Source organism: Plenodomus lingam, assembly GCF_022343315.1.
Source record: "Plenodomus lingam strain CAN1 chromosome Unknown scaffold_20, whole genome shotgun sequence".
Taxonomy (NCBI): domain Eukaryota; kingdom Fungi; phylum Ascomycota; class Dothideomycetes; order Pleosporales; family Leptosphaeriaceae; genus Plenodomus; species Plenodomus lingam.
This window is the reverse complement of record NW_027093974.1, coordinates 3083415-3111355: the sequence shown is the minus strand read 5'-3', so window position 1 is coordinate 3111355 and position 27941 is coordinate 3083415. Positions and strand designations below refer to the sequence as shown.

Sequence of the window (27941 nt, the reverse complement as noted above, 5' to 3'; positions counted from 1 at the left end):
ACCCCCACCTCCTACAACAAAACTGCAGTCCTTACCGATCCTCACAATCACAACCACAACCACGCGTATACACGTAAAGACGCACACACGCACACGCACACGGCTTCCCATATTACGTGCCTAAACGCCGCGAGACCAGGAAGAGATTTGTATATTTCTTATGCTTAGAGTATGGAGGATAGATGCAGGAGCGTGGGCTGGGGTCTCGCAAGGGGAGGCTGTGTTTTGGCGTGCGCGTGATGAGGTGGGGAGGGATGGTTTGTTTGAAGCGGCGAGGAAAGTGTAAGAGGAGAAATCATAAAAGTAATGGCACTCGTTGCTAGCATATTTTCTCCATCCATTCCTCCCTTGTATTTACATGTGTATATACATCTCCGTCTCAATCCCCAGGAAGCAAATCAATACCATCTACAAAGAAAACTACCCGCTCCATACGCCTCCTGCCCTCCCCTCTTCTTCGAAAACCACCCCTACATCCTCGCCCTCTCCGCAATAACCTTATATGCCTTCCTCTGCTTGCGCCAGTGCTCCCCACCCACCCGAACCTTCAGCACGCCAATCCACTTGGCCAGCCCCGGAAAGAAATAATGCTCGCTCAGGTAGGCGGCCGCGAAATTGGCAAGCCCGAGTACGAGGAGGAAGATCTTGAATCCATTGTCCATGTACGTCAGCTCCATCCACTTCATGACCCAGTCGGCGGGGTCGAAGAGCATGTAGGCGGTGATGGCGAGGGTGACGAAGATGGTGGTGATAAAGGGCAGGTTGCGCGACATGGGTTCGCGGTACGGTTTTCCGATGCTGAGGACGACGGCGGAGAGAATGTATTGGAAGCAGGATAGCAAGAATAGGGCTGTGTTTTGGCTGTTGAGGGAATTGCTGTGGTTGGGGTCGATGATTGGGGGTTGGTACCATTTCTGCAACTGGACGTAGTGGAAGGCGATGAATTGCACGAGGATGCAGAGGACCATTTGTCCTAGCAGTGGAGTGAGCACCTTTCTGCTGACCAGGTTGGCCGTGGGGCGCTTGCGCGAGAGGATCGGGTATGCACCGGACCAGCCCATGAAGATGGCAATGGGGAGGATGAGCAGCAAGTCGATGAAGAGGAATTGGAAGTCGCCCAGGTTGGAGGCGCTGGCATACAAAAAGGACACGGTGCAGAATTGGATCGCGCTGTACAAGCTCATGTATTTGAAGCAACTGAAGCTGGTGACGAGCGCGGCGCGACCTTCCTTGATGACTTGAGGAACGCAGCTGATGTCAAATTGGCGAGACGTAAAAGGTGCAGCGACAGAGGCTTCTGCCTCAGAGAGCGAGATGCCTACGTCGGCGGCTTTGAGGGCACCGCAGTCGTTGGCACCGTCGCCACAGAAGCCGACGCAGTAGTCGATGGACTGGAGTTTCTCTACGAGCTCGTGCTTCTCATCGGGGGACATGCGAGCAAAGACTTGACCGCAGACGAGCATCTCACGGAGGACATTCTCGGAAGCGAAATCGATGATCCAGCGGAAGACATCGCCGCTGACAGCCAGACTGTAGTTGCGAAGGTTGGAGATGTCGTAAGGCAGAGAGACGTCTGCCTCTGGTGGCGGTGGCAGCGGCTTGAGCGTGTTCTCATCGAGCTTGAACATGGGGTCGTCGACAGACTGCCACGCCAATCTTGACAATGCAGTCCGCGAATCACCTTCCACAAAATGCGGCACAAAGCAATGGGCCGTCTTGTTGATGAGCCCACACTCGCGAGCAACACTGATTGCAGTTAGGATATTGTCGCCAGTGCACATGGTCTTTCGAATGTTGGCACGCTCAAGCTCTTCAATCACAGGAGCAGTACTGTCCTTGAGCTTGTTCTCGAAAATGATGAAGCCAACAAAGTCAAGTTCGCTCTCAGCCTCCTCTCTCTTCATCTTCTGAACCTTGAGCCAGTTGAGCTTGGCAATCGACTTGCTAGCACATGCGATGACACGGAAACCGCGGTGTGTATAGAAAGCAAGGAGTTCTTCGTAGTCGGATGGAAAGGTCTCTGGTCGACAGATCTCCTTCATCACTTCTGGTGCTCCCTTGACATAGATTTGGCCACTCTTTGAGCCAAACTGCCGGACAATGACACTTGCACGCCTAAGCTGCGATACAAACTCGAAGGATTTGAGCACGCCAAGTTCAATAGGCTTTCTATCGGGGTCGTCCTCACTGTCATCCACATCATATTCGCGGCCGGCGGGTGGGCGCGCAACCGACGGGGTAAGCTTCTGTTCAGGGTCCTCTTCATGTGAATTTCCAGACTTTTGTTCTCCTTCCTCATAGTTCCAGCCAGTGAAATCGAACATCTTGACATCGAGTGGGTCTCCGAGAAGTTCGTCGTCAATCTTGCGCAAAGAGTGACAAGTTGCCATGGTGTATAGTATAGTCTTGTGGGCCAAGTATTCCACAGTGGGGTCACGATCATGGAGCGAAGAAGGTAAAATGTCGTAAGGGTCGGCAAGGAGTTCACTGAACCGGTTCCTTGGTCGTTCGACTACACGGACGCCCAGCACATCCAAGCCCTCTTCTGTCAGGGTGCCCGTCTTGTCAAAGCAGACAACATCTAGCTTGCCACCAACATTGACTCGTTGAGGACTGATGCAGAAAATCTGCTTTTTCTTAAGGCGAGATAGGGCGAAGCTCGTTCCAATGGTCAGGGTTGCTGGCAATGCAGGAGGCACAACGATAGTAATCAAGTCGAGAGCGCGCACCACGATCAAGTGCCACGCAAGGCCGAGATGGACAAAGTTGATAAAGGATGCAACAAACCCGATCATTGCAATGAAAGCCATGACGGAAATGTAGCGGAAAGAATCGCGGTAAAATTTGAACCCCGATGGCTTTGGAAAGAGCATAGAGCGTACAAGTGCGCCCTTGGTGGTATTGAAGCCGGTGCGAACAACCATGGCGAGTGCAGCGGCTTCATCATCTTCATGGTCTTCATGTGGCCTGCGAGCGCGGATGATCTTCGTTCCGCTAAAGAGCATGTGCCGTGCTACCTCGGGATGTACTGCAGAAGCGCTGAGATCGAGCAGGTCGAGCGACTGATTGGAAACTGGAACCTTTGAGACTGGAATAGACTCGCCAGTCAACATGCTCTCGTTGACAATGCAGTCGCCAGAAAGGAGAAGACTGTCACAGGGCAGGACGGCGAGCGCAGGGTCAGTGACTTCGTAGACATCTCCAGGGACTAGCACAGTGGAATCCACATGGGTCCAGAATCCACTCCGCAACACACGGACTTCGCATTCGAACCTGGAAACCTCCCGTAATCTCCTCATCGAAGCTTTTGTTTCCATCAGTGTGGTGACGATACTGACGGCTGAGATGATGAAGATGGCGCAGGCATAGTAGTAGTATTCGTCAATCGACCAGAGCACCAAACTAGCAATCTGGAAGATGTAGAAGGGATGGAAGACCTCATCGACCAATAGCTGACCAACAGTCTTCTCGGCAATATCGATCATGTTCTTCCCAAACACTAGCTCACGATAGTCGCGTTCATCGTTGTCGAGACCTTCACGAAGGGCGGAGACTTCTGTCCAGGTGGGATCTTTCCAGGTATTGGCCAGGACAAATTTGTCCTTGAGCGGGTGGTATACGAAGCGAATATAGCGGTAGTCGAGACAGCACAATTCTTTGATGAGGGGGTCTTCCTCTTCATCCCAGTGTCCAAGACGGCCCTTTTCAGATTCTCCAAAAACCGTGGACAGCGATCGGCCATAAGTCTGTCGGCTGACATGTTGCAAGGCAAACTCTCCCCACTGGTTCTCAATGACGACCCAGTCGCACTCTTTCAGAGGTGTGGACTTTCCTATAATAGCTACCCTCCATCTAGGTAACCATCTAAGGAAAAGCCAGCCAAGTCCCAAAGTAGCAATGCAGATGGTAGTGTATACGGCGAACCCAATGGGCGACGTCTTGAAGCCGGCGACGACAATGGTCAGGTCCTCGGTCATGATGTAGATCTTCTGGTTCGACCTTCTTCCTCTCCAGTCTACACCAGACCCTGTGCTTCCTGCGGACGAGTGTCTCCGCAAAAGCGGCCTGTCTACTGATTTCCTACTGCCACTCGACTTGCGCCGCGACGGCGAGGATGACGACTGCGACGACAGACCGGCCTCCATATCCTCGAGCTCTTCGGCCGTGTAGGCATTATAGTCACTGTCCCCATCTTCCAGGATGGCACTGTCTTCGTCTTCGGTGCCCTGCTCAGAGTCTTGCTCCTCGTCGTAGTAGGCAAAGCTCGTCAAGCTGGCTGTTGAGTCGGCTCTGTTCCTCCGGCGGTGGGAAAAGGCGGAGACACTCGTGGGTACGCTCTCACTCATAGGGCCGGAGAAGACCTGTGTTGTTTTTGTCAGCTGCTGACCAGGCCTCTTTCTTCGGCGGGTGCGGTGATGGTGGTGCTGGCGCGCGTATGTGGTGTGGGACAAGGGCATCATGGGACCGAGTTCGAATACCTCATCTTGGGCCATCTCGACGTCTTCCATGAAGCTTGCCCTGCGCCACACGTCAGTTGCCATTGTCTTATCCTGCCTCCGATCTACTGCGCTGCCACCACCGAGCCTTGCCGTCGTGTCACGTACTCGCTCAAGTGTGAGCCACGGCGGTACATGGCGCTCGTCCGTCGAGTCCGGCGCCGCTCTGGGCTGCCATTGTCGGCCATGTCTTGTTTCGGGGTTTCTCTTTCTTCCTCTATGCGCCGATTGTCGAGGCCGCGATTTCAGGTCATGGTGTTGAGAAGGACATGGGAATAACGTCGCCGAAGTTTTGGCGCTCGTGTCGGGAAAGCTTGGAGATAAAGTTACCTAGCGCGTTGGTTGATCATGACGGAGTTTGGGCGCACGGTTCCCTAGTCCGGCCAGAATCCAGCCGCGGTCCCGTCTCTTAGCTGGGCCCGCTTCTTCAGGTACCGCCCGACGTCAATTTACATGCTAGGGCTAAGAGACATATGAAGCACACCACACAAGATTCCTAACATTGCGTTGGCATTGTACACTGGAGCATTCTCCACGCGCATGCATATATACCTACCCAAGTTACCGAAGATATTACAATACAATAGGGCAACTGGGGAGAGAGAGAAGACGGATCTAGACCCCATCATGATGCACAGAGAAGGAGATAAAAATCTGGAAGATTGGTGTACAAAGAGAGGCCGATGCAGGTATAAAAAGAAAAAGCCGTGGTAACATGATACATATGGCGTCCAAGGGGGAAAAGAGTGGTGTTTCTTCCCAAAAGTAATTACCAAAGCTTGTTGTTCGTCCTTCTCTGCTTCTCCCTCCCTCTTCCCAAAACATATACTATATAAAGCCCCAGCCATGTGTCCCATCAATCATTCCAAAGTCCAAATAAATACCCACAACAGATCCCCTGCCTCCCACCTCCCACCGTTTCCACCTCTCAAAACATCGCCGTAAGGGTATGTCCCGCTATAAAAATGCATCGTACGTAGAAAGGGCTTTCGCTTGGTTGGGTTGTCAGGACGACTAAGGGAAGTCGTAACTATGGCCTTCGCAAAGACGCTATCTTGCGAAGACTTTTACGATGCCATCGCCGCCTGCTGAGACTACCAGACGGCCGTCCTGACTCCAGACAACGCTGCACACACCCTCGCCGCGCATGATACGATGCGCTGTGATTTCTTGTGTGCAAATGCGCTTGTCCAGTGACCAGAAGCGAATGGAAGCGTCGTGGCCAGCAGAAACAGCTTCGCGACCATCTTTGCTGAGGGAGAGGGAGGAGATGGCAGCAGGATGGGCAAGCATACTGTATGTGCATTGACCTGGGAGCGCTCATTAGTCATGTTTTTCAATACGGCAATAGAGCTGCACAAACCTGAATTGGCATCGAAGAACCGTATGAGATGGTCTTCATGTCCACTTATAATGACACCTTCAAGTCCTCCGCTACTGTTGGATCCCGTAGGTCCATGAATCGCCTCCTCTTCAGATCCGCTACGCCCACCCTCTTGTGACGAGCCCTCTAGCAGCTGCGTGCTTGTCACAACCGAAGTGATGCCAGTAGCCGGTGTGCCGTCATAAGACTCATTGCTGGCCATGCCAATCAACTCTTCGCCCGTTCGGACATCGTAAACCAGTATGGATGCGTCGTTGAATGAAACAACAAGGTTCTCCCCATTCGGCGAAAGCGGGCTAATGCATGTAGGCGAAGGGTGTGTGGCGCGCTCAATGGTATGAATGAGCATGTAGTGGAAAGGCGTCGACGTTGCGATACTGGGCTGCGGAGAAGAGGGATGGTTCGAACCAGAGGTCACAGAATGCCTACGACTGCCACCGCGTCGAGTGCCAGCTTGAGGTGACGCTAACTGAGGGGGAGCGCTGACTGCCCATATTTTAATCGTTCCATCCGCAGAGCCCGAGGCGAGCAATATTCGATCTGGGCCTCCGTAGTTATTGCTGTCGGCGCCAAATACAGTAGCACAGGTCGCAGGAAGTACGCATACAGTCCAGACGGCGTCAGTGTGGCCATCGAGAGTGGCTTTGGGATCGACACGACCACGTTCCCAAACACGAATCGTGGCGTCCTGTCCTCCAGAAAATATCCAGCCATCGCCTGATACGCGGCCACCGGTCGCAAAGTGAGCAGACGAGGGACATGCAGCCAAAGATGTGACGGCACCTTCGTGCCCTCTGTGTGACCAAAATGGCGCAATGTCTAGATCATTGTTCATGCTGTGCTGGCTTGCGTAGCTCGCGGGTATCATCCATCTCTTGATCATTCCATCGTCTCCTGCTGTACATATTTCTGGCTCGCTAGGACTTCCACCTCCTGTGAAGACGACAGAACGGACAACATCTAGGTGTCCTCGGAGTGCAAAACGGACTTTGAAGCTCTGGGGATCTGTCTTGGGTGCGGATTGAGCGGCTACCTGTTGAGCTTTCAGATCACTGCTCAGTCTTCTTGTAGTATCCTTGTTGCGGCCCTTGCTGGGACGTGGTGGGGACTTGGCTGGTATGCTATTCGCGGACGGAAATTCTTCCGTGTCTGGTCGTCTCGGTGGCCCATCCTGCGTCAGCTCGGAAATGGGCTCTTCAAATGTCCATTCGTTAGTATCTTCAGGTGCGACGTGGTTCGTAGTAGGCTGGTTGTCTTCCTCGGGTGTTGGCAGTTGACGACCCTGTTCATCAAATGCATGCGTGACTTTCTCGACCTGCTCTTCGGGCACTGCAGAATAATGCTGTTGATTGGGTAGTGGGGTTTGCTGTCGTAGAAGGTCTTGAGAGAGGCTGGTGTTGTGGGGAAGGGGCTGTTGGCCAGACGGCTCCCGTGTCATTTGAGGGGCATGATGTATCTGATGCTGACTGGCAAGGTTATGGAGATCGACAGCCGTAGGCATAGCGGGAGGTTGGTGGTTTGGCATGGATGTGCCTGGCATGGTGGGTAGTTGTGACTGCAACTTCTGGCGGTGTTGCTGAATGTAAAGCTCGTCCATGGACGCATCACCGTGGTTCATGTAGTTGGTGCCATTTGCAAGAGTGTGGAGGCCCTGTTGTTGTGACGGAGGCTGCGGTGGAGGTGTCAAGAGATAGGTGATTTCCTCGACACATTTGGTTAGATATTGTTTCGACTTTTCTCGCAGCATTTCGCGTTCACGGTCAGCTTCTGCTCGGTCGAGATACTCGGAGTCTACGTCGAGGAAGGAGTTGTGTTTCTTGTTCTGGGCTAAAGAATGTACTTGTCAGTATACTTGGAAGAATGAAACCAAGATCAAGACGGGTAGTATAGGGGACGAACGTACGCCTTGTGCCAGCTTTCTTGCCCTTGCCGTCCTTTTCGTTGGTCGCGGCCGAAGTGTCACCGCCGACTGCTTCGGCCTTCTTCTTGCGCTCGTTGGTCAAGGCCTGCTCCAGCATACGGATGTGTTTGTTGAGTTGATCGTTCAGCTTCTTTGCACTCCTGACCTCGCCCTCCTGTTTGGCGATTTTGGCCTTCATCTCGGCGCGTTCAATGTCCCAGGCGTTTCTGGCCCGTTCGTGATTGTGCCATTCGAGCTGCAAGAAGCGCATGACGCCTGTGTGTCTGGCCGTTAGCTCTCGTCCCATGTCCGTTATGTAGAAGGATGCAGGTAAAGGTGTAGCGTACCCTGCAATGTGTACTCGGTCCCTGCTGGCGCATTGCCATCCCCTCCGCCATTCGCTCCGCCGGCATTCATGGCCGAAGGCGACTGCCAGGCCATGGCGGACCTGCGTTGATGGTTTTCTCGCGGCGAGTCGTGTGGGCGGCGGTTAACATGCGGCGTTCACCGTGGGTGTGTGCGGGTACGGGTACGGGTGCGAGAGCGGGTGCGGGTACAGTGCAGGTGCAGGTGCAGGTGGAGGTGGAGGTGGAGGTGGAGGTGTGCTGGCCACGGAGCTGCTCCAAGCCTCCACTGGAGGGCACAGTGATTGATGGGGGACGACGGTACGGTAGCGGGCAAGGGAGCGGCGGGGGGGCGGCGGTGCGGGCTGTGGCGACGATGGCTTCGAGATGGTGATGCTGATGGTGATGGCAGGTTATGCGCAGGATCGGAGGGGGGGGGGGAGGGTTACATGGGCGACGTGGGGGTTCAGGCGACGGCCATGTCTTTGGATTCTTTTTTGGCCAGTCCTTGTGTCGTCGCAATAAGGAGCTGTCAGTTCGCTCCACGAGTTGGCTGCCAAGCCGGCCTGCGTCGTCCCTGCATCGAGCAAGCGGCCCGTGCGAAAGGTCGACGGCTCTCCTCCAAACAAGACGGGGGCCAAGAGTTTTGGACGTTGGGACGGTTGGAGCAACCCGACTCGTCTCTCTCTATACTGTGTCTATACGCAACTCATCCCACTGCCATCACCTCATCAATGGACTGTGGCCAGATGCCTTGTTCTGCTGGGTGGCAGTATATCAAGGGCTCCATCCATGCATACCGACGCTCTTCTTCGCCTTGTTCTCTTTCACCTGTTCTTCGCAGCTAATGGTATCCCATGGTGGATAGACCGTCACTGGCCCAGCAGGCAACAATACGCGCACAAGCTCAAGTGGACATCCGTCGAGTCTTACAATAATAGCTGATGCAGGGCTCATGATTTCTCCTTGTAAGTGACTGTTATCTCTATTTCCTGTCTTTGCATTCCAACTAGCTACCGGCTGGTATGCTATGTTACCTACCCTACGCTGCACAACGTCTGTCGTGCCATATCGGCCCTTTCCTCTCAAAACTACCCAGGGCACATCTCTGACCACAGACTAGGACCTAATCACGCCTACCATGTCGTGGTGACTACAAGTACCTAAGCCTTTGATGGTGTTGCAAAGCTATCCTCGGCCCTACATGGTAAAGCGAGCGCTCGCCTGAAACTTCTACGTTGAGACGGCTAAACCACAGCTGGGCAAAGAAGCTGTAGCTATGGTTCATCACCATTGCAACAGCGGTACTACCTATACAAGTGCCTGTGTCTATCTGACACCTTTCCCTCTTGCCCATCTTTCTGCATTCCTCCCTTGTTTGTTTCATATCCTCTCTTCCCTGCTTCCCCTCCAAGGGTACTCAAGAGACGACCCAGGACAGTACAGTACAGTACAGACAGTACAGGTCTATCAACAGCCGCGCAACCCCAGCTGCAGGTACAGACTGCGAAAACACCGAGCAAGTCCCCGCAAGATGTCCAAAAAAGCTCCGATTCCATCCCACAGACGCACAGAGCAGTTCGTGCACGGTGTGCGGTCGGATGACTGGCAATGGATGGGCATGCACTGCCAAGTCGAGCGATCCCAATCGGTCTAAACGCGTGAGGAAGGCTTGACCTTGCAACAACATTGGAATCTTCCCAGCAAGACTTTACCACCAACACCCCACCTCCCGCCAACCACACCACATCGAACGCGCCTCCACATTTGGGCATCTCGGTCGCGCAACACTATTGATTTCATCGACACCGACTGCAACCCATAAAACTGACCCGAAATGGCTGGCGGTGGAAAAGGTACGCGCTCAGCTCGAGGCGCGCCTTTGGAGCCTGGAAAAGCTGACTGGGCCGACAGGAAAAACGGGAGGCAAGACGGGAGGAAAGGGTGACTCGCACGTCAAGACAACCAAGTCGCACTCCGCCAAAGCTGGTCTCCAAGTGAGTGGCTGCCCAACAGAACGCGTCATCGCCCAACCACCACCCCGCGCATCTGTCTTCGCAGTCAATACAAAGCAACGACGCGCTGACTTGGCGTCTTCTCTCTAGTTCCCCTGCGGTCGCATAAAGCGTCATCTTCGTACCATTACGCGCCAAAAGACGCGCATCGGCGCCAAAGCCAGCATTTACCTGACCGCCGTTCTCGAGTACCTGACGGCCGAGGTGCTCGAGCTTGCAGGCAACGCGGCAAAGGATCTCAAGGTCAAACGTATCACTCCGCGCCATCTCCAGTTGGCTATTCGCGGTGACGAGGAACTAGACACGTTGATCAAGGCGACGATTGCCTTTGGAGGTGTACTGCCACACATCAACCGCGCGTTGCTGCTCAAGGTCGAACAGAAGAAGAAGGGTGCCAAACCTGTAGAGGCATAAGCGTGCGGCTGCACGCAGGCGCTCGCACGGGGTTATAATCTAGCTACAGAAGGCCAAGGAAGCATCATTATGGCTGGACAGGATGAAAGGCTTCTTTTGTTTTACCGATTCTGATCAGCTAGGACTAGCCTTGGTTCGGGCCAGTGGGTTGCTAGGATACGGTTGTTCTCTTTTTTAACGAGTCAAGGCGCGGGAGGACCGGGGATTTCTTTTTCATTATTTTTTTGGGATACACGGCTTTTTTTGGTTTTTCTGTGCCCCCTTCTTCTGGTTGTGTAGTAACAAGACTCGATGCAGTTCCGAGACGCAAGTTTCTTTGGCCTTTGCACAATGCACTGTTCTGATTGATGTGATGACGTTGAAATTCCGAGATTGTTTTTAGACGGTTGGATAGACTGTAGGTATTCTGATCTGGACAACTTCCGTCTTAGTTCCACTTCAAATTCACCCTCTATCCTCTATACTCCCACGCCCTCGCACTCTCCTCGCACTCCCTCGCCACAACACCCCCTCTCCCCCCTTCCCCTTCCCTTCCTCCTCCTCTCCCCCTCCCACTCCCCCCACCACCCCCACCAAATCCCACCACAATCTCAATCTGAATCTCAACTTCCCTCCCCCCACAAACATCCCCAACCCTCACCCCACCCCCAACCTCACTCCACACGCCCCCCGCCCCACGCACCCACACCCGCATCCGCATCTGCATCTGCATATCCTCCGTGCCGCCAGATGGGTGCCGGGAAAGCATTTGTGCTGCTATGTCGTGGAGATGCAAGTTTCCTGCTACGAGGATGTGGAGGGTTTGGGCGGTGGTGTTGGTGTTGGTATTGTTGTTGGTACGGGTATGGTTGCGGTTGCGGTGGAGACTGTGGTGGAGACTGCGGTGATTACCATCACGATTACCATTGCGACTGCGGTTTCGATTTCGATTCCGAACATGATTCCGATTACAATGTTGAAGCGTATTATACCGATTACGCTGGACATCTTCGTCGCCATGCCCACCCCCACCCCCATCCAGGCCCAAAACCCGCATATGCACTGCAACTCGGGTCAACATTTCAGAAACGACAAGGGCGTCGCAGGGCGTGCGTGCGTGGTCTAGATATTGTGCTACGCGGCGAGGTAGGGCGACGGTGGTGGTGCGGAAGGAGGAGTGTGGGGTGTGGGTTTGGGTAGGGGGTGTGTTGTCGTGGTAGTGGCGAGGAGGAGGGGGATAGGGGGAGTGTGGGATGTGGTCATGGTGGTGGCGGGGTGTGTTGAATTCGGTGGTGGTGGAAGTGTCTGTATCCGTATCCGTATCTGTATCTGTGTTTGGGTGGGTGATGCGGTGGTAAGGATGTGGTGTGTGTGCGATGGCGACGTCGATGTCTGAATGGCTGGGGATAGGGAAGTAGGGTCTGGGAGGGTGGGAGTGTTGTGTGCGATGAAGGCGAGGGTGGTGGTGGGCAGAGGAGGAGTAATCGTGGATAGTAGCTGTAGAGGTGTAGTTGTGTGGAAACATTGGGTATGAGGCCGGGAAGAGGCGGTGGAAAGGATCAGGGGGCAGGAATCGAGGGTTGAACATGATGGATCTAGTGTATGGAACTGAACTAGAGTGGAAACGAAACGGATGATAGAAACCCAAGGGGCGTGAGATGGATTTTGTATTGTATGTGGCAGCCATCACGTGTGCGTTGTCTCGACGGGAGGATACATCTTGTGCAACAGATATCGGAAAAAGAACTCGTGATTGTCGCGCAAGCGCTGTGGGAGTTTGCAAACTTGGTTGTGCGTTCTTTGCGTGGCCACCTGCCATGGCTGTACCCAAGCGTTCTACCTCTGAGCTGATGACTGTAAGTATCGGATACATGGGCCAAAAGCCAGCAGACACGGCGCCCTCTGTTGATCGTTCGCATTACATCTCAAAAATTTCAAGAAAGCACCATTAAACGCTGTGGTGATGAGCTATCAAGTGCTTGAAAAAAAGAGTAGTTGAACGTATTCAAACACTCCTGGGACATGACATGCTCCTGCAGTGCGACGCGCAAAGATGCCGCAAATGCTCCCGAGTTCCAAACCCTGGGCACACGTCAATTAAGTCATGAAAACGCCAAACCAGTCTAGGATGTTTTTAAATGATGTAGATAATTATGCTCGAGGCAAATGGGGGCAAGAAAGAAACGGGTACATGAAATGGTCATTTGCCTTCATGCCGGGACATTTCGGTACAAGCAAGTACGCTTAGGCCTTTAAGCTATCACGCATGCTTTGGCTGCTTGCGCTGAGGGGAACGTTGCTGACTGGTAGGACATGTTTTGGCTTGGCATTTTGTCGGACCTTGGCCAGAGCGTACACGAGACCACTAACGAAGCCAACAAAGATGGCAGATACACTGCCGAAAGTGACAGGTGCGTCGAAGAAGATGAGTCCACTGAGGGCGATAGGAAGCTTGTTCAGGGCGCCGACCATTGAGTATGTCGTGGAAGAAGTGACACGGACAGCCCAGGCAGAGCTGTAAGAGATGAAGACGGTGGAAAGACCCGAGATGATCATGACAGAGATGACGGTGTTGCGTCTGTCGGTGGGGAAATTCTTCTCAATGTTGGCAGGCGACCAGTCTTCCATGAGGATGGAAGCGACAAAGAGGACGGGGATGGTGAGAAGGTTGTTGTAATACATGGCTAATGACGGTCAGTAAGGACATGGTGTTTCCATGGGTACTCGATATACGTACTGTCAAAGTCCTTGAAGTTGGTGAGCTTGATGCGCTTCTTCATGCCGAGAACGTAGGTGGCCGTGCACAGGCAGTTGAACATCATCCACAGGTATCCAGCATGCAGGGTTGTGATGGCGTCGGTGTTGCCGCCACCAGACTGTCCCATGCTGGACAGAGCGTGCTGGATGTCGGCCCAAGCGGCGATGATGGAGCTCAGAACCATGAGACCGAAGGAGAAGAGTGCCATGGGTGTGACCGCACCGCCGAACCAGAGGACCTCTCCATAGGCAATCAGGATGATGGTCAAGTTCTTGAAGATGGTGTAGACGGGGATGGAGAGGTACTTTAGTGCCCATGTGCTGGTGTAGATCATGCCGATGAGGAGGAGAGAGATGGGGAACCCTGCAGACGTTAGCCTTGGTATAGCTACTCTTGATTCTTCAGATCCATGTACATTTCTTGGCCTCGTCGGTGTTGAAGTCGCGGTAGGTGATGAGGCCGGCTGCCTTGCATATCGCGATGGCAGCCACGCATACTATCGACTGTTGTTGGAGTCAGTGTGTGTTCGTACGCTGACGCTGTGATGTTGTGATGCTGTGGGGGCACTGTGCAAGCCGTACCTGGACGCAGAGAAGGAAAAAGTTTAGGTTGAAGTCGACGCCAGAGAGGACATATTTGTTCGTTACGGTCATCAGAATCGAGGATCCGCAGTAACCCAGAATGGCCGCTACGGGGTTCTCTGTGATCGATGTGGGTTTGAGAATGGGGGCGGGGCGCGATGGTGGGGATGCCGCGCGATATTCGTTGCCGCCCGAGGGCGTCTCCATGGCATAATCGTCATTCTTCTTGTCGTCTGACATGGCGGATATGAGGCGTGTGGACGCGCAGGGAGAAGGAAAGTGTGAGAGTGGTATGCAGCAGCGGCAGCGACAGCGACAGTGACAGCGAAAGTGACAGGGAGAATGGCAATGGCAACAAAAGAGGCCAGGTGTCCTGACTCCAAAGTGTAGCCGAAGTCAAAAGGGGAGGGGAAGGGGGAAAGGGAACAAGAGACCGAAGAAGGAAGAAGTAGGTTAGTATGGGTGGTGTGGTGGTAAGGGAAGACAGGAGCGGCGGAAGTGAGATGCGCAAGGACGCGAATTGGAATTGGGGGTGGGTCTCGATTGCAGACTGGTCCCCTGGCTTGCGATTCAGCTCTGGTTACTGCTAGGACGGATTGGTCCTTAGTCGCTGCTCTAAGCACTTTTGGCTGTTGGTAATTTTAACCCGCCACATCCAATGCTAAGAAGCCTCGTTGGAACCAACATCAACATCGAGTAGTAGTACACAGTAGAAGTAACTCGCACAACACACCACACACACAGTCAGCAGTGTTAATGTTGGTGACCCCTTCGTCAGCCAGCCCCAGTTTCCTGGGTACCGTTTGGGTTCTGTTATATGTTATAGTACGGACTCGAACGTCTCGCTACCGAATGCACCACGTGTGACTGCGGCATGTACACCCTCCATAACTATTTCACATCAGTCCATATCTCGCTCTGGCGCAAACTAAATTTCTCTCCAAGAAAAGGGAAAGAAGAAGAAAATAGCTTATAGGTAGGGAGAGGCCCCCACGCCCCCCCCCCCCCTGACTTCAATGTTGGGAGTACACATTATCACCACGTGACATGATCTTATCTACATGCAGGGTCCCCAGCACACATACATACACCCACCCACTCAAACCCCCTTTCGCTCATACTCATATCAGCTAGCCACTGAAGGCGATTAACATTCGACCATGGCTGCTCTGGACCCCAAGGTCGCCTCAATCGTCGATCGTGCCGCCAGAGAAGATGACTCGGACGAAGATGCTCTGATTGCCGAGCTAGAGGACGATTCCGAGCTGGATGCGTTTCGAGAACGGCGGATCCAGCAGTTGCACGAAGAGTATGGAAGAGCCCAGGAATTCAAGGCCAGCGAACATGGCAGATACACGGAGATCAAGGACGAGAAGGCGCTGTTGGACATTACGACGAGTACGAAGCTTTGTGTCGTTCATTTCTTCAAGCCTGACTTCAATCGCTGTAGAATCATGGACACGCACCTAGAGGTTAGTTGCCTCACGTGTCTCCCGTGCCCATCCATCTGATGATATATAGTCTCTCGCGCTGTCACATTATGAGGCCAGAATAATGAAAATCAACGTGGACAACTGTCCGTTTCTGGTCACTCGATTGGGTGTTCAAGTCCTGCCCTGTGTCATTGCATTCATCGATGGTATAGGAGCTGACCGCATCATTGGATTTGAAGGCCTGGGTCGAACGCCTGAGAACTTCACAACCCGCGATCTTGAGGCCAGGCTGATACGAGCCAATGTTCTTGCGAGGAACAAAGTCACCGAAGAGGATGAGAGGCGGCGGCTGCAAAAGAAAAACGCAAAGCAAGAGGAAGAGGACGAAGATTGGGATTGATCGCTCTCTAACTATAGATGCACAACAGCTATCCGAACGGCCTAAGTCTCTGGTGTAGGCGTGGAGCGGTTTGTACAGTGGACAGCTGCAGAACTTGGTTGATGGCACCTTTTCTTCTGATCCTGGGATCAAGGAATAATCTCATCATAGCCATGCAATGAGAACAGAGGCAGAGTCACCAGGACATCAACCATGTATCAATCCAACTGTATGCTTGGCAAAAGACCAGTCAACACATCAAAACAATGTAGAATGTTGGTGAAAAATGTATGAGTACGGTATTAGCATGTGCTCTGAAATACCATCAAAAGCACTGCTGGCGCGAATATTGGTTCTTGAGGTTGAACCCGGAGTGATGATGGTGCTCTGGCCAATGCGCGCCTCTATTTTCGTTCTGACCAATTGCGTCATCGGCCCTCGGGTTTGTCACTTTCTCGAATCTCGCCGATGCCCAACACAGCTTTCTGAAGTCCTGCCCAGCAATACATACCATACATATCCATCTTCTCTATCAAAAAGAAAATCACAACATGAAAGCCTACTGGTTCGACAACCTGCCCGTAAGCGTTCTTAGTACCCCACCTGCGATCTAAAATACTCTACTTATCCCCACCCTAGGGCGACCAACGCGAACCCCATGACTCTGGTCGCAACGTTGACCCAGACTATCTGGCAAAGCTGGGTGTCATCTACCATCATGTTCCTGAAGTTGCAGGCGTCGATGCCATTGCCACATCGCGCAACTACAAGAACCGGGATGAAATCACCGTCTCGCCCGAAAAGATGGGCGACATCTACGAAGAGAAAGTGAAGACCTTTTTCCACGAGCATCTCCATGAGGATGAAGAGATTCGGTATATCCTGGATGGCGCAGGCTACTTTGATGTCAGAAGCGAGGGCGACGATTGGGTAAGGATCTGGCTCGAGAAGGGCGACTTGATTATTCTACCGAGTGGCATCTATCATCGCTTTACCACCGATGAGCAGAACGTGGGTTTTTCTGATTTTGAAATACCTATTGGGGCTTTTACTGACGATATGTGATAGTACACCAAGGCCATGCGGCTGTTCAAGGATGAGCCCAAGTGGACGCCGCTGAACAGAGGCAATGAGACAGATGAGAACCCATACAGGAAGGAGTATCTGAAGGCTATGCAAGGTATTGCAGCTCAGTAATCCGGGAGATGATCGAATGAAATGCTACAGTTGACATATTTTGGCCTTCGCTGAGTAGAATGAACGTTTCAGTCGCCCTCTTGAGCTTGTTCAGGGCCGACAAGCCCCGTAATCTGCCATGTACGTTTGCTATGCTAACGATTTTCACAGCATTTGCTTTTATCTATCGCGATTCGCATCAAAGATATCATCGTTCCAAACAAGGAAACAATGACTTGCGCAATGTACATTGTTACTAACCTCTCGCCTTTCACTCACAGTTGACTGGTTTTATCCCATTGTTCGCGCACCTTCACATCGCTGTTGTCGCCCATTTCCCCTAGATCTTTGAACAACAACATTGTGTTGAATTCACCGCCTCACTCTATATGGTTGCACATCGGCCTGTTTGTTTGTGACTGCTTTTCCCTTTTCCTCTTCATGTCGCACTAGTCTCAATATCTCTCCATCAGAGAGTGCACACTCTTACAGAATCTACCAATCTTTTTCCTAGGAGTATCAATGAACCACCAAACAGGTATTATATGTCACTGAACCTCTAAACTAAGACTACCATTAGTGTTGAAGCCGCTCCATGGCGTTGGCGACCACCAAAACACGCTCTCCATTATCCACAACTCCAAATCCCCTTCCTTGAACAACGTCAGGCACCAGTCGAGTGGCCAATTACTCACCATGGAACCACAGAAAAAAGTTGAGCATCTCCGACCAGAGCCACGTCGGCGGGCTCCCCCAAAGTCTTCGGCTTCTATACTAGGGCATCTGATCGCTCATGCAAAGAGGGGCCACGATGACTTCATCTCGCCTGAGCTGATGGAGGATAATCGTCGCAAGAACGAGGAATACGAGCGATCCCATAAACGACCGCGAGTCCCCCCTTCACTGCCCAGTTTGCAGACCTTGCAGCGTATGCGAAACACGCTGCGGGATAGCGTTGCGTCCAAGGGCGATTCCTACCGTCCGGATTACCGTAAAACTCCTGATGATCCACATCATGCCCAGAAGACACAGCGTCAAAAGTCCTCTTACACAGAGACACCGCCTCGGCATACACCCGCCGCCTACCTCGCCAATCTCTTTGCTTCTGATAGGAGCACTCGAGTCAACTGTCAAGTCTCGCTTTGTGAGCACGAGTACTACGCCATAGACTGGGAGTCGTCCGATTCTGACAATAGGAAGGGTTCCTGGATAGCCCACTTCCGACATTACTGGGACTACCCCTCGTCTCGAGACGATCACAAAAAGTGCCAGCCGCCCAACATTCAATCACGATGCAATGTCCTAGCTGAGCGTATCATTGCAAAGTCCATGGAGAAAGAAGACAGAAAGTCTTTGGGCAGGGATAAGCGGAATGGCGCAGTGACCCGGCCTTCATTTGAGAGAGTTCACCGAGAAGTGCGAATCATGTACTCGCATCTTTTCCGCGGCAATGCCGAAGATGTTATTGAGAAGAAGGAGGAGGCTGCACGCAAGAAGCATGATCTATTCTCTCAACGTGAGATATTGGCCGAGAAAACGCAGCGACAAGCTCATGCTGAGCGTCAGCGCAAGGAACTTGCCAAGGGTTTGGCTATTGAAGATTCAGTCAAGGAGCCTTCCAATAAGCGTACTCGAATGGATGATGGTGACACAGCTCGGTATCCCAAGGAGGCGCCCAAGAAGAAGCAGAAGATCTCAGTACCTGAAGACCGCTTCAAGCCTACCACCAAGGAAGAGCGTGAAAAGCGTGTTATTCAGATGAAGAAATCCATTCAGGCTCAGCATACTCTGAGAATTGCTAATATCAGGGAGAAGAAGAAAGCCGTGTCTTCAAAGCTTGTTCCAGTAGATCCAGGCTCGAATGAAGACAAACACGCACCAACCAAGGTTTCCGCACCACAAATACCCAAGCCACAAGGACCAAAGAAGAAGGAGCTGACTCCTGAAGAACGAAAGATTCTCAAAAGAATGCAGCGGGCTGAAGCAGAAGAGGCCAATGCATACACAAGCAATAACATCGTGGAACCTAAGCAACAACCCGAGGACAAACTCGACGAAGAAGCACATATTCTATCTCAACTCACCGATCAAGCAAAAAAAGACATATTGCTTGCACCTGCAACTAGCAAAACAGGTACATCCAAGGCCACTCTCCCCCAAGAGACAAACACCATCGAGCAGACCAGCTCTGCCCCTACACAAGCGGAACAGAAGTCTGCGGTTAACCATACCAGCAGCGACAACAGCTCGACCACCGCCACAATGAGCAAACTCCAAAACAAATCGCAAACGCCCATCCTTCCTCCCCCACCCCTCTCACCCAAAAATCACACATTTCCAAACAACCAACAATCACGCCTCACTCCCCCCAGTCCACCCCTCAACGAAACAAAAACTAATCGAACAGAAACAAATGCAACAAACACTAAAAACCCAGACACTCCCCCCGCTCCGCACAAATCCGCCCCGGTGGTCCAAGACAGTGATGAGGAAACGAATTATGCGATCCCACGCGTGGCAACAAAGGTACCGGTAGACCGGGTCCGGGGCGAGTTTGAGGTCGAGACGGAGTTGATTGTTGAGCAGGTTGTGCAGGGTCTTGAGGGGGGTGGGGGGCAGGATGGGCAGGATGTTGGGCGAGAGGGGGGGTTGGAGATGGTGAAGACGGTGGAGGGTGGAATGGATGATTGTGGTGAGAAGGCCGCTGTTGTCGAGGATTGTGGGGTGGGAAGTAGGAGTAAGGGGTTGAGTTCTCCTACTTCTCTCTCCTCTCCTTCCTCTCCTACTTCTCCTTCCTCCCCTTCTCCACCCTCTCCTCCCTCTCCCCCACAAACCCAGAAGCGCAAGCGCTCATCCACCGCCTCAGACTCAGACTCTACATCCCCCCCACACGCCAAAAAAGCAAAGAGCAAAACCGTCAGATTTGCACCCGAAGTCGTGTCGCTGCTTTATGTTAGTGGCTGGGAGGACGGAGAAGAAGATGGAGAAGAAGATGGAGAAGAAGATGGAGAAGAAGATGGAGAAGAAGATGGAGAAGAAGATGGAGAAGAAGATGGAGAAGAAGATGAGATGCGGGATTTGTTTGAGGAATGAGACGTTTGTTTTTGCAGTGAGTGTAGTAATAAGTTTTTTTTTGGAATGGTATGATGATTTGTGTGGGATTAGAGAGAGGGATATGAGCGGAATCTTTTAATTTGTGGGCATGGTCTCTAGCAATCGTTTCTAGCAACGATTTATAGCAAAGTTTCATCCCAAGTAACCCAATAATGATAAGCATCCACGTCCATCTCTTCACGCAACAACCCCATCTAACCGCTCCATCAAGTCTATAATACATCCCTCCAACGCCATCCAAAGCACCTGCAGAAATTGAACCCTCCGTCCTCCCTACCCTACTCTCAACCAAAACCACCATGACTTCTCCCTCCTCCCCACTAACACGCCCCCCCACCCCCTCCCCCCCCTCCATCCCCCCCACCAACAACCCACCCCGCCAACCCACCAACCCCCTGCTCCACCCCCGCCGCATAACACTCCGCCCGCACCTTCTTCTTCTTTTCCCAGCGGCGCTGCTGTTTCTCTTGCTTGTGGGCTTGCTTGCGGGCTTGTTTGTAGCTGCTGCGTTGGAGTTTTTTGTGCGTGCGGGCTTGGTGTTTGAGTTGGGATTTTGTGGGGGGGTAGGGGGGGTATGGTTGTGGGTATGGGTAGGGGGGGTAGGTGGTGTAGAGGGGTTTTTGGGGTCGGGGTTTGCTGGATGTGCAGCCCATTGTTCTGTGTGTGGGTTTTTTTTGGAGGGGGTGGTGGTTGTGGGTTCGAGGGACCTGGGGTTGCGTGATGGGTATGGTACCGTACTCTCCGGTGGTCAGGGGTGAGATGGTTTGGTGGTCGTGCTGTTGTGTGTTGTGGGCTTGGATTGGATTTGGGCGATGTGATCTTTGCCGTGTGTCGTGTGTCGTTGATGGTGGGAGTCGGTCTACCGTACCGTACGCAGTCGATCTATGCAGTAGGTACCTGGGCAGTCGATAGAAATCCTAGTCCCTATCCTCACTCTACCAGCCCCAGCTCTTCAATAGGTATATCCACTCGCAACCAATCCTCGACCGTCAATTTTTCTCAATCCGAGTCTGATACTGATCGCCCAACGACCAAGCCTGCCGTCTCCTCGAAACAGCAACGTGGATACCCTCCAATTGTAATGTACGTGGTGCGTAGTATAACTGTACAACATGTAAAAAAAATAAACAATTGCCAATAGGTACCGGTACCGTAGCCAACACGACACAAAAACCTCAATACCGTGCGGTAGGTAGGTAAATCCTCCAAATCCTCCAGCCCCATCCCCATCTATATACCCATCCCCTCCCCATCCCCTCCCACCCCAGCCCATCCAAATCAAGCTCCCATACCGCGCACCCCACCCAAAACCGCGCACATCGCGCATCACCCACGTACTCCTGCACTGCAGTAAACCGCGCCAAGTAATCCCCAACCCACACCACGCTAAAAAGGCATCTCACACTATACCCAATTAGGAAAACACAGCGCGCGTGGCTGGGGCTTTAGCCAGCGTCTTGGGGCTGAGGGTGAGGCAGCGAGTGTGGCTGCGTAGGTATTTGATGCACAGGTAGAATGATCCCGTACTCGGAATATGTGTGGCCTTGAGGGATAACGTGATCCACCACCGAGCGCCCACCCCCACCGAGCGCCCACTAACACCAAAATCCACCACCCACTAAATAAGGATATTGCGCCACCCACAATAGCTATTATCACGAGATTTCTTAGAGTCGCGATTATTAGATCTATTAGAGTAGATTAAATATTTTAGATTATATAAGCAGCTTTTTAGGGGGTCTAATTAGGCGCCCACGCTATAAAGTTGCCTCCACTACTATATCCTCTTCTACTAGCTCCTTATTAACCACCTTAGCTAGTATAATAGTAGGAGGCTTAAGGATTTACCTCTTACCTATTTAGGACGTTTTAATATTATTTTAGAGTTGCTTTTCTAGTTGCTTAGTAGTTTTCTACTTATTACGTGTAGCGGCTTTTTAGGTAGCTTTCTCCTCCTGCTCCTTCTTAGTAATTACTTAATTTAAGCAACGCTCCTCTATAAGTTAAGCTTTAGCAAGCTTCTATTACTTATAAAGCTTAATTACCTTGCTTTTTTAGTGTTATAGCTCCTATTCTTTAAGGTTCTTTTACTCCTAGAGCTTAAACACTTACTCTACCTTTAATAGTAAAATAAATTAGGCACTACTACTATAATTATTATTAGGGGGTAATAATAGAGGTTTACCACGCTTCCTACGCTTCTTCTTATTAGCTAGGGCAGCCCTTAGGTGTTTATTTTTGTAGTTAAGTAGAGTATTTCTTACTAATATAGTATAGATTGTCTAGCTAAGCTTCTTTAACTATTTATTATAGATATTAATTATAGTATTGTAGAGTAACTACTCTATCTTTCTCTAATTGCTTGCACTTAATATTAAGGTTATACTATTGCTTAAAGAAGGCTAGTTACTATTATTTATAGGTGCTTTAAACCTTAAAAGGATAATATTAGGGTTAAGTAGTAAGATGCCTGTTGCTTTAAAAGCTATTAATATTAGCTTTTCCTTAAAGGTATTGCTCTATGCAGCATTAAATAACTAGTAGAAATCCCTCTTAGTGATGCTCGTGAGCCCTTAGGAGCTATCTAGAAAACTAGATAGTTAAGCTTTGTATAAAGCTATAAAGGGAGCAAATACTATAATATTAAGTAGCTAAAGGGTATAAGTACTATAAGGGGGATATATTATAAGTAGGATCTTATATTTATTATAGTACTTAATAAACTCTATTATTACGTGAGATCTATAGCTATTAAGGATAAGGAGCTAGTATATGTTATAGACTGGCCTTAAGGGAGAATGCAATAAGCGTTAATAATAGTATTTAGTATCTTAAAGGAGAGATAAGCCCTCTACGCCTTTTTATAGGTGTCTAGTATGTTTGCTTAGTAGTAGTGTTAGACTTGGTCTATCTTGTATTAGACCTAGGCTTAGGCATAAGCCTAAGTCCTTTATATACCCCTAACCTTCCCCTACAAACTATCGTAAAATTATCTTTCTAGGGGTCTAGGGTTATGTCTTTATCCTCTATAGTCTATATTAGGCTTTATTACTATATTTTTTAGTTTTGTTATTATATCTTTATATTCCTTTCTAATTTATAATAGGCCTATATATTAAGTAGTACGCGCGTATAGTATCTATACGCTTATTTTAGCACCCTACTATAAAAGTTCTAATATAGCTATCCTACCCTACTATAAATTTCCTAAACTTACTTTATTATATAGCAGATTTTCCTAACTAATTAGTCTTATCTCTACTCTTTTTCTATTAATCTACCCTATATAGCCTCTATTATATCTCTATCTACTACTACTAGTGCTAGTAGTAGGGATCTACTATAGGGCAGTTAGACCCTATGCTAGGCCTACTAAGATAAGGTGCGTACTTCTAATATTCTCCCTATATTTCCTATACTAACTTTGCTTAGCACACGTCTCCCTAAACACGGCTGCTTAGCAGCTTTATTATTTCTAGTAACTTAGATAATAAGGAGTATAATAGTAGCTTTGTAAAGCTACTTCCCTATAATTAGTATATTAACTAGCTTTATCTTTTTAGCAAGTGTAACTATTAAGAGGGTAGTAGTAAGTTCCCCTTAATTTTTATTTTCTTTATAGTAAGTTCTAACTATATCTAGGGCGCTTGTGCAAGTCCTATTATTATAGCTATAAGACTTACACTTAGTTAAAAGCTATTCTTACTAATAACCCTAATATTCGCCAAGCCCTCTATAACTAGCTTTAGTTTTATTATAGTTACTAGGAGGATTGCCTTTATATTACAAAGAAGGGGACCCTAGGCACTTTTATAGGGAAACCTACTAAAGGCACCTATTACTAGTTTATACTATAGTTCTACTAGCTCTACTATTATTTTAAGGATCTTATATTAAGGGCTTAAACTAATAATACTATTGCTCTACTTACCCCTACTACACACTCGCGCGCCTATAATTAGTATTAGCTTAGTGCTATTATTCTATCTACTACTAGTGCTCTAGTATTTCTACTTTAGTCTACTATTACGCCCTTACGTAGTAGTTGTAGCAACAACAACGTAATATAGCTTGCTACTACTACTAGTATTACCTTCTAGCGTATTAACTAGCGTATAAACAAGACCTAGGCCTAAACTAACCTTTATATTAATAGGCTTAAGAGCGCTACTAAGCGCACTACCTAAGGTATTAAGACTCTTATTATTAGTATTAAATTTCCCTTATTTCCTTTGTATCTATTCTAACGTTTATTTTCTTTAGGCCTAGGGTGCTACACGTTAGTAAGCTATTAAAGCACTACCCTCCTCCTACTACTACTACTACTACTACTTATACTTGTTAACTAAGTCGTCCCCTACCTATAACGCGCATAAGCGTTACTACTATTACTAAGAGATATAGAGGCGTTAGAATAATATAAATAATAGTTTAGGGGGGGCTAAGAGAGGGTTAGTTATAGATAGTAATAGTATAGATACTACTACCTAATTATTAGCTATATTATAAAACTTTAGTAGCAGGGCACTTGCTTAGAGTGTTATAAGGATAATTAAAAGATTTCTCTAATATCTTTCTACTTCTTAATTATAACTAAGGTCTAAGTTATTATTCTAGTTTCCTTTTGCCCTTACTTCCTAGTTTTTATATATATTAGGCTATTATTATACGTAGTATCCCTATACTATTCCTTAAACCTATCTAGAGCCTTAGTATCCTATACTACCTCTAGCAGGTGCTATATTAGATTAATATACCCCTTCTATTTTACTAGGACTTAACACTTTCCTTTTCCTCTTGTATTCTTTATATAAAGGATCTCTTCTACTTCCTATTTATCTAGTGTTGTATCTTTATTTTCTAGAGTAACTATTAGACCTAGTTATAAGTCCTAAAGCTTCTAGCTTAGTAGTAGGTTATTAGTAGCTCTCTCTAGTAGATCTATATATATAGTCTTATATAAGCTCCCTAGTAAGTCTAATACTACTATAAGTAGAGTAGGAACTTATATTACTTTATACTTTACCTATAGCTAGTTAAACTTTTTACTTAGTTAGTTTATCTTTATATTATATATTGCAAACTAAACTATATTACCTTTTAGGAACTTTTTAGCTAGGCGTTAGGAGTAGTTTATTGCTTCCTATTATTATTACTATTAGAATATAATAGTAGCTTGCGCTAGCTCTACACCCCTCTATAGGTATAATAAGAACGCTATAGCCTCTCTATAAGGATTCTTAGGCTTTACTAGTAGTAATATTATCTTTTATAGCGTGTCTATAGTATACCTATTTAAAAGTAGATTTAGGCTAACACTAGTTATACTAGAGTCCCTATTATTAAGTGCAAGTTAGTAGGCTAGAAGGTAGTTAGGCTAGTTAGTCTGCTTAAAGCATACTATTATACGCAGCACCACCTGCACTTCTTAGTTTGCCCGCTCTATCCTGCTGTCTATCTAGGGGTAGTATGTAGTAGATAGTAACTAGTTTATCTTTATTATCTAGCATAACGTTATCTAGAAGGATCCTAACTAGTCTAAGCCTTAGTTAGTAATAATAGAGGATAGAAAGCCCTAGAACTACTACTAGTTGTCCTAGAAGATCCTTGCACAATAATTAGCTATTATAGAGACTGTTGCTTTAAGCTAAATATATTTAGATAATCTATTAGTAATAACTAATAGGTACTAGGGTTTGCTCTTATCTTTTGTAGGTAGGTTAACTATAAAATCTATAGATATTTAGGACTAGTATTGTAACGCAACTAGTATAGGTTACAATAGGCCCTATTAGCGCTTCTAGGAGATATAAGTACTATAATAATAGTAGTTTTAAATATACTACGCAACGTCTCCTAACATTCTATCCTAATAATAGTTATAGCGTAGTATTTAAAATATTATATTCTTTCCTAGGTATCCTACTAAACCTAATTTATATGCTTGCTATATAATAGTAGTTATAAGGGGTTCCTATATTAGTAACTAAATAACACCCCTCTAGAGTAAAGTGCTGTATGCGCTAATTATATAGTCCCTAATCTATTGCTTTATATTAGCTAAAACTAGGAAAGACCTAGCGCCTTTCTAAACTGTATTAAGACGTACTTAGTATGTCTTATCTTCTAGTACTGCTTTATCCTATAGTGTCTGTATATACAGGTTAGCAAAGAGGCTAGCGCCCTTTAGTAACTTAGATACCTCCTCTACTTCTAATACTATAACCTAAATTAATTTAGGGCGTATTACTAACTATAGTATTACTTTAGAGGAGTTTAAATCTTATAGTTATCTACTTAAGGTATTAGGTTATCCTATAAGATAGCTAGGTCTATACTATAGGATATACTAATATTTTAAAAGTTCCTCTACCTAGTAGCACTATTATTTGCTTAAGCTTTAAAGGCTAGTAAAGTACTCTAAGTTTTTATAGTCTGTAAATATTGTAAATAGCTTATAAACACTCTATAACTCTACTAACTAACTTTTAAAATACTTAATAATAGCAAGTAATTCCTTATTATATATAGTATAGTTTTATCTCTCTAGCGTTAGTGCTGCAGAGTAGTAAGCAACTAGGCGCTAGACGCCCCTAACTTTTTGCAACAAGCAACCCCTAAGAGCGTATTCTAAGTAGTCTGCTTCTAATAATATTTCTTTAGCTAGGTTCTATTATATTAATACTAGTCCTAATATAAACGCCTTTTTTAGCGCATTAAATATACTTTATTCTTCCTCTCCCTATTAGAATAGGGTGTTCTTTCTAGTTAGTTAGTTTAAAGGTGCTACTACTTTAGAAAACTTCGCGATAAAATCGCGGTAGAAGTTAGTAAAACCTAGAAAACTCCTTACCTCTCTTATATTCCTAGGGGATTCCTATTCCTATACTGCCCTAAGCTTTTTAGGGTTAGGTCTAAGTGATTTGCCTGCCTTAATAATATAGCCTAGGTAGCGTACCTCCTTAATACTAAAAGCACATTTCTCTAAGTCTAGGTGTAGTCCTGCTTCTTTTAATAGTATAAGTATACACTTTACTTTTTCTATATAGTTAAACTAGTTTCCTCCTAAATAAATTAGGATATTATTAAGGTAGGCTATTATATATAATCTAAGTAACTCTATAAGCGTAGTATTAATGTATTATTAGAAAGTAGATAGCGCCCTACTAAGACTAAATAGATATACTAACTATTTATACAACCTAAACTAGGTGTAGAAAGTAGTTAAGGACTTATAACCTTCTACTATTCTAACTTTATAAAAGGTAGCGCAAATATCCACTTTTATAAACTAATTTACACTAGATAGTATATATAAAGTTTCCTTAATAAGTAGTAGTAGGTATTAGTCTAAGGTTATTATGCTATTAAGTATCTAGTAGTCTATATATAGACGCTAACTGCCTAACAGCTTCTTTATTAATAATACTAGAGCTCTAGCTATAGAAGAGCTTGCTTAGATCTAGCCCTTATCTATTAATCTAGTAAGTTATATTCTTAGTTCTAGCAATTAATTACGCGATATAGGGTATAGGGGACCCTATAGGGGGTTAGGCTAGGTTCTATCTAGGAGAGTTATTAACTAAATATAGTAATCTATACTACCTTAATAAGGTAGCAAACTGCTTGCTAACTCTTTATTAAACAGGTCCTTAAACTCTTAAAGTTCTAGTAGCAACTTTGTCTTTCTAGTTTTATGCTTAGGTTTATAGGAAACTATGTTACTAGTAATATAGATAGTGTGTATATTAATAGGACTTCCCTTATTAACACTTCCTAGATATTTTATTAGGCGTAAGTTATATATTACTTATAATATATCTAGTATATTTATTATAAAAATTTATACCTATATATCTTCCTATTAGGGTTCTTAATTTAGTAACCCTGCTATAACTAAACCTAAGATAATAGAGATATAGGTAGGATATAGGCGTCTCCCGCTCTCTTATACTACTATATTTCCTA

At 47.9% G+C, this 27941-nt stretch overlaps 9 protein-coding genes across 9 annotated transcripts; 6 read left to right on the top strand and 3 right to left on the bottom strand.

The window, feature by feature from the left end:
- Window positions 1-470: 470 nt before the first annotated feature.
- Window positions 471-4684, bottom strand: IAQ61_012059 (uncharacterized protein; the record flags this gene model as incomplete). Its single annotated transcript, XM_003844615.1, has 2 exons — window positions 471-4518; window positions 4605-4684. 2 exons carry the CDS (start codon window positions 4682-4684, stop codon window positions 471-473), a joined length of 4128 nt encoding a protein of 1375 aa, XP_003844663.1.
- An 862-nt stretch (window positions 4685-5546) lies between these two features.
- On the bottom strand, window positions 5547-8221 carry IAQ61_012058 (uncharacterized protein; the record flags this gene model as incomplete). The annotated part of the gene is made up of 4 exons (XM_003844614.2): window positions 5547-5806; window positions 5860-7707; window positions 7784-8056; window positions 8128-8221. 4 exons carry the CDS (start codon window positions 8219-8221, stop codon window positions 5547-5549), a joined length of 2475 nt encoding a protein of 824 aa, XP_003844662.2.
- Window positions 8222-8684: 463 nt separating this feature from the next.
- Window positions 8685-10998, top strand: HTZ1 (histone H2A.Z). The gene is made up of 4 exons (XM_003844613.2): window positions 8685-9092; window positions 9248-9980; window positions 10039-10121; window positions 10230-10998. The coding sequence occupies exons 2-4, from the start codon at window positions 9962-9964 to the stop codon at window positions 10551-10553; spliced, it is 426 nt and encodes a 141-aa protein (XP_003844661.1). The 5' UTR covers window positions 8685-9092; window positions 9248-9961; the 3' UTR covers window positions 10554-10998.
- A 324-nt stretch (window positions 10999-11322) lies between these two features.
- Window positions 11323-11658, top strand: IAQ61_012056 (uncharacterized protein; the record flags this gene model as incomplete). The annotated part of the gene is made up of 1 exon (XM_066099465.1): window positions 11323-11658. One exon carries the CDS (start codon window positions 11323-11325, stop codon window positions 11656-11658), a length of 336 nt encoding a protein of 111 aa, XP_065950984.1.
- Window positions 11659-12776: 1118 nt separating this feature from the next.
- Window positions 12777-14111, bottom strand: VRG4 (GDP-mannose transporter into the lumen of the Golgi; the record flags this gene model as incomplete). The annotated part of the gene is made up of 4 exons (XM_003844611.1): window positions 12777-13216; window positions 13270-13653; window positions 13706-13793; window positions 13872-14111. The coding sequence occupies 4 exons, from the start codon at window positions 14109-14111 to the stop codon at window positions 12777-12779; spliced, it is 1152 nt and encodes a 383-aa protein (XP_003844659.1).
- Window positions 14112-15031: 920 nt separating this feature from the next.
- Window positions 15032-15704, top strand: IAQ61_012054 (uncharacterized protein; the record flags this gene model as incomplete). Its single annotated transcript, XM_003844610.1, has 2 exons — window positions 15032-15343; window positions 15393-15704. 2 exons carry the CDS (start codon window positions 15032-15034, stop codon window positions 15702-15704), a joined length of 624 nt encoding a protein of 207 aa, XP_003844658.1.
- A 530-nt stretch (window positions 15705-16234) lies between these two features.
- ADI1 (1,2-dihydroxy-3-keto-5-methylthiopentene dioxygenase) lies at window positions 16235-16880 on the top strand (the record flags this gene model as incomplete). Its single annotated transcript, XM_003844609.2, has 3 exons — window positions 16235-16264; window positions 16323-16694; window positions 16752-16880. The coding sequence occupies 3 exons, from the start codon at window positions 16235-16237 to the stop codon at window positions 16878-16880; spliced, it is 531 nt and encodes a 176-aa protein (XP_003844657.2).
- A 675-nt stretch (window positions 16881-17555) lies between these two features.
- On the top strand, window positions 17556-19952 carry IAQ61_012052 (uncharacterized protein; the record flags this gene model as incomplete). Its single annotated transcript, XM_066099464.1, has 1 exon — window positions 17556-19952. The coding sequence occupies one exon, from the start codon at window positions 17556-17558 to the stop codon at window positions 19950-19952; it is 2397 nt and encodes a 798-aa protein (XP_065950983.1).
- Window positions 19953-20547: 595 nt separating this feature from the next.
- Window positions 20548-21327, top strand: IAQ61_012051 (uncharacterized protein; the record flags this gene model as incomplete). Its single annotated transcript, XM_066099463.1, has 3 exons — window positions 20548-20563; window positions 20726-21070; window positions 21170-21327. 3 exons carry the CDS (start codon window positions 20548-20550, stop codon window positions 21325-21327), a joined length of 519 nt encoding a protein of 172 aa, XP_065950982.1.
- Between the last annotated feature and the right edge of the window lie 6614 nt (window positions 21328-27941).

What these genes read in the sequence shown, in the direction of transcription:
- HTZ1 (XM_003844613.2), top strand. An exon ending in CCGCCAAAGCTGGTCTCCAA is followed by an intron (nt 10,122 to 10,229) that starts GTGAGTGGCTGC and finishes TCTTCTCTCTAG; the next exon opens with TTCCCCTGCGGTCGCATAAA.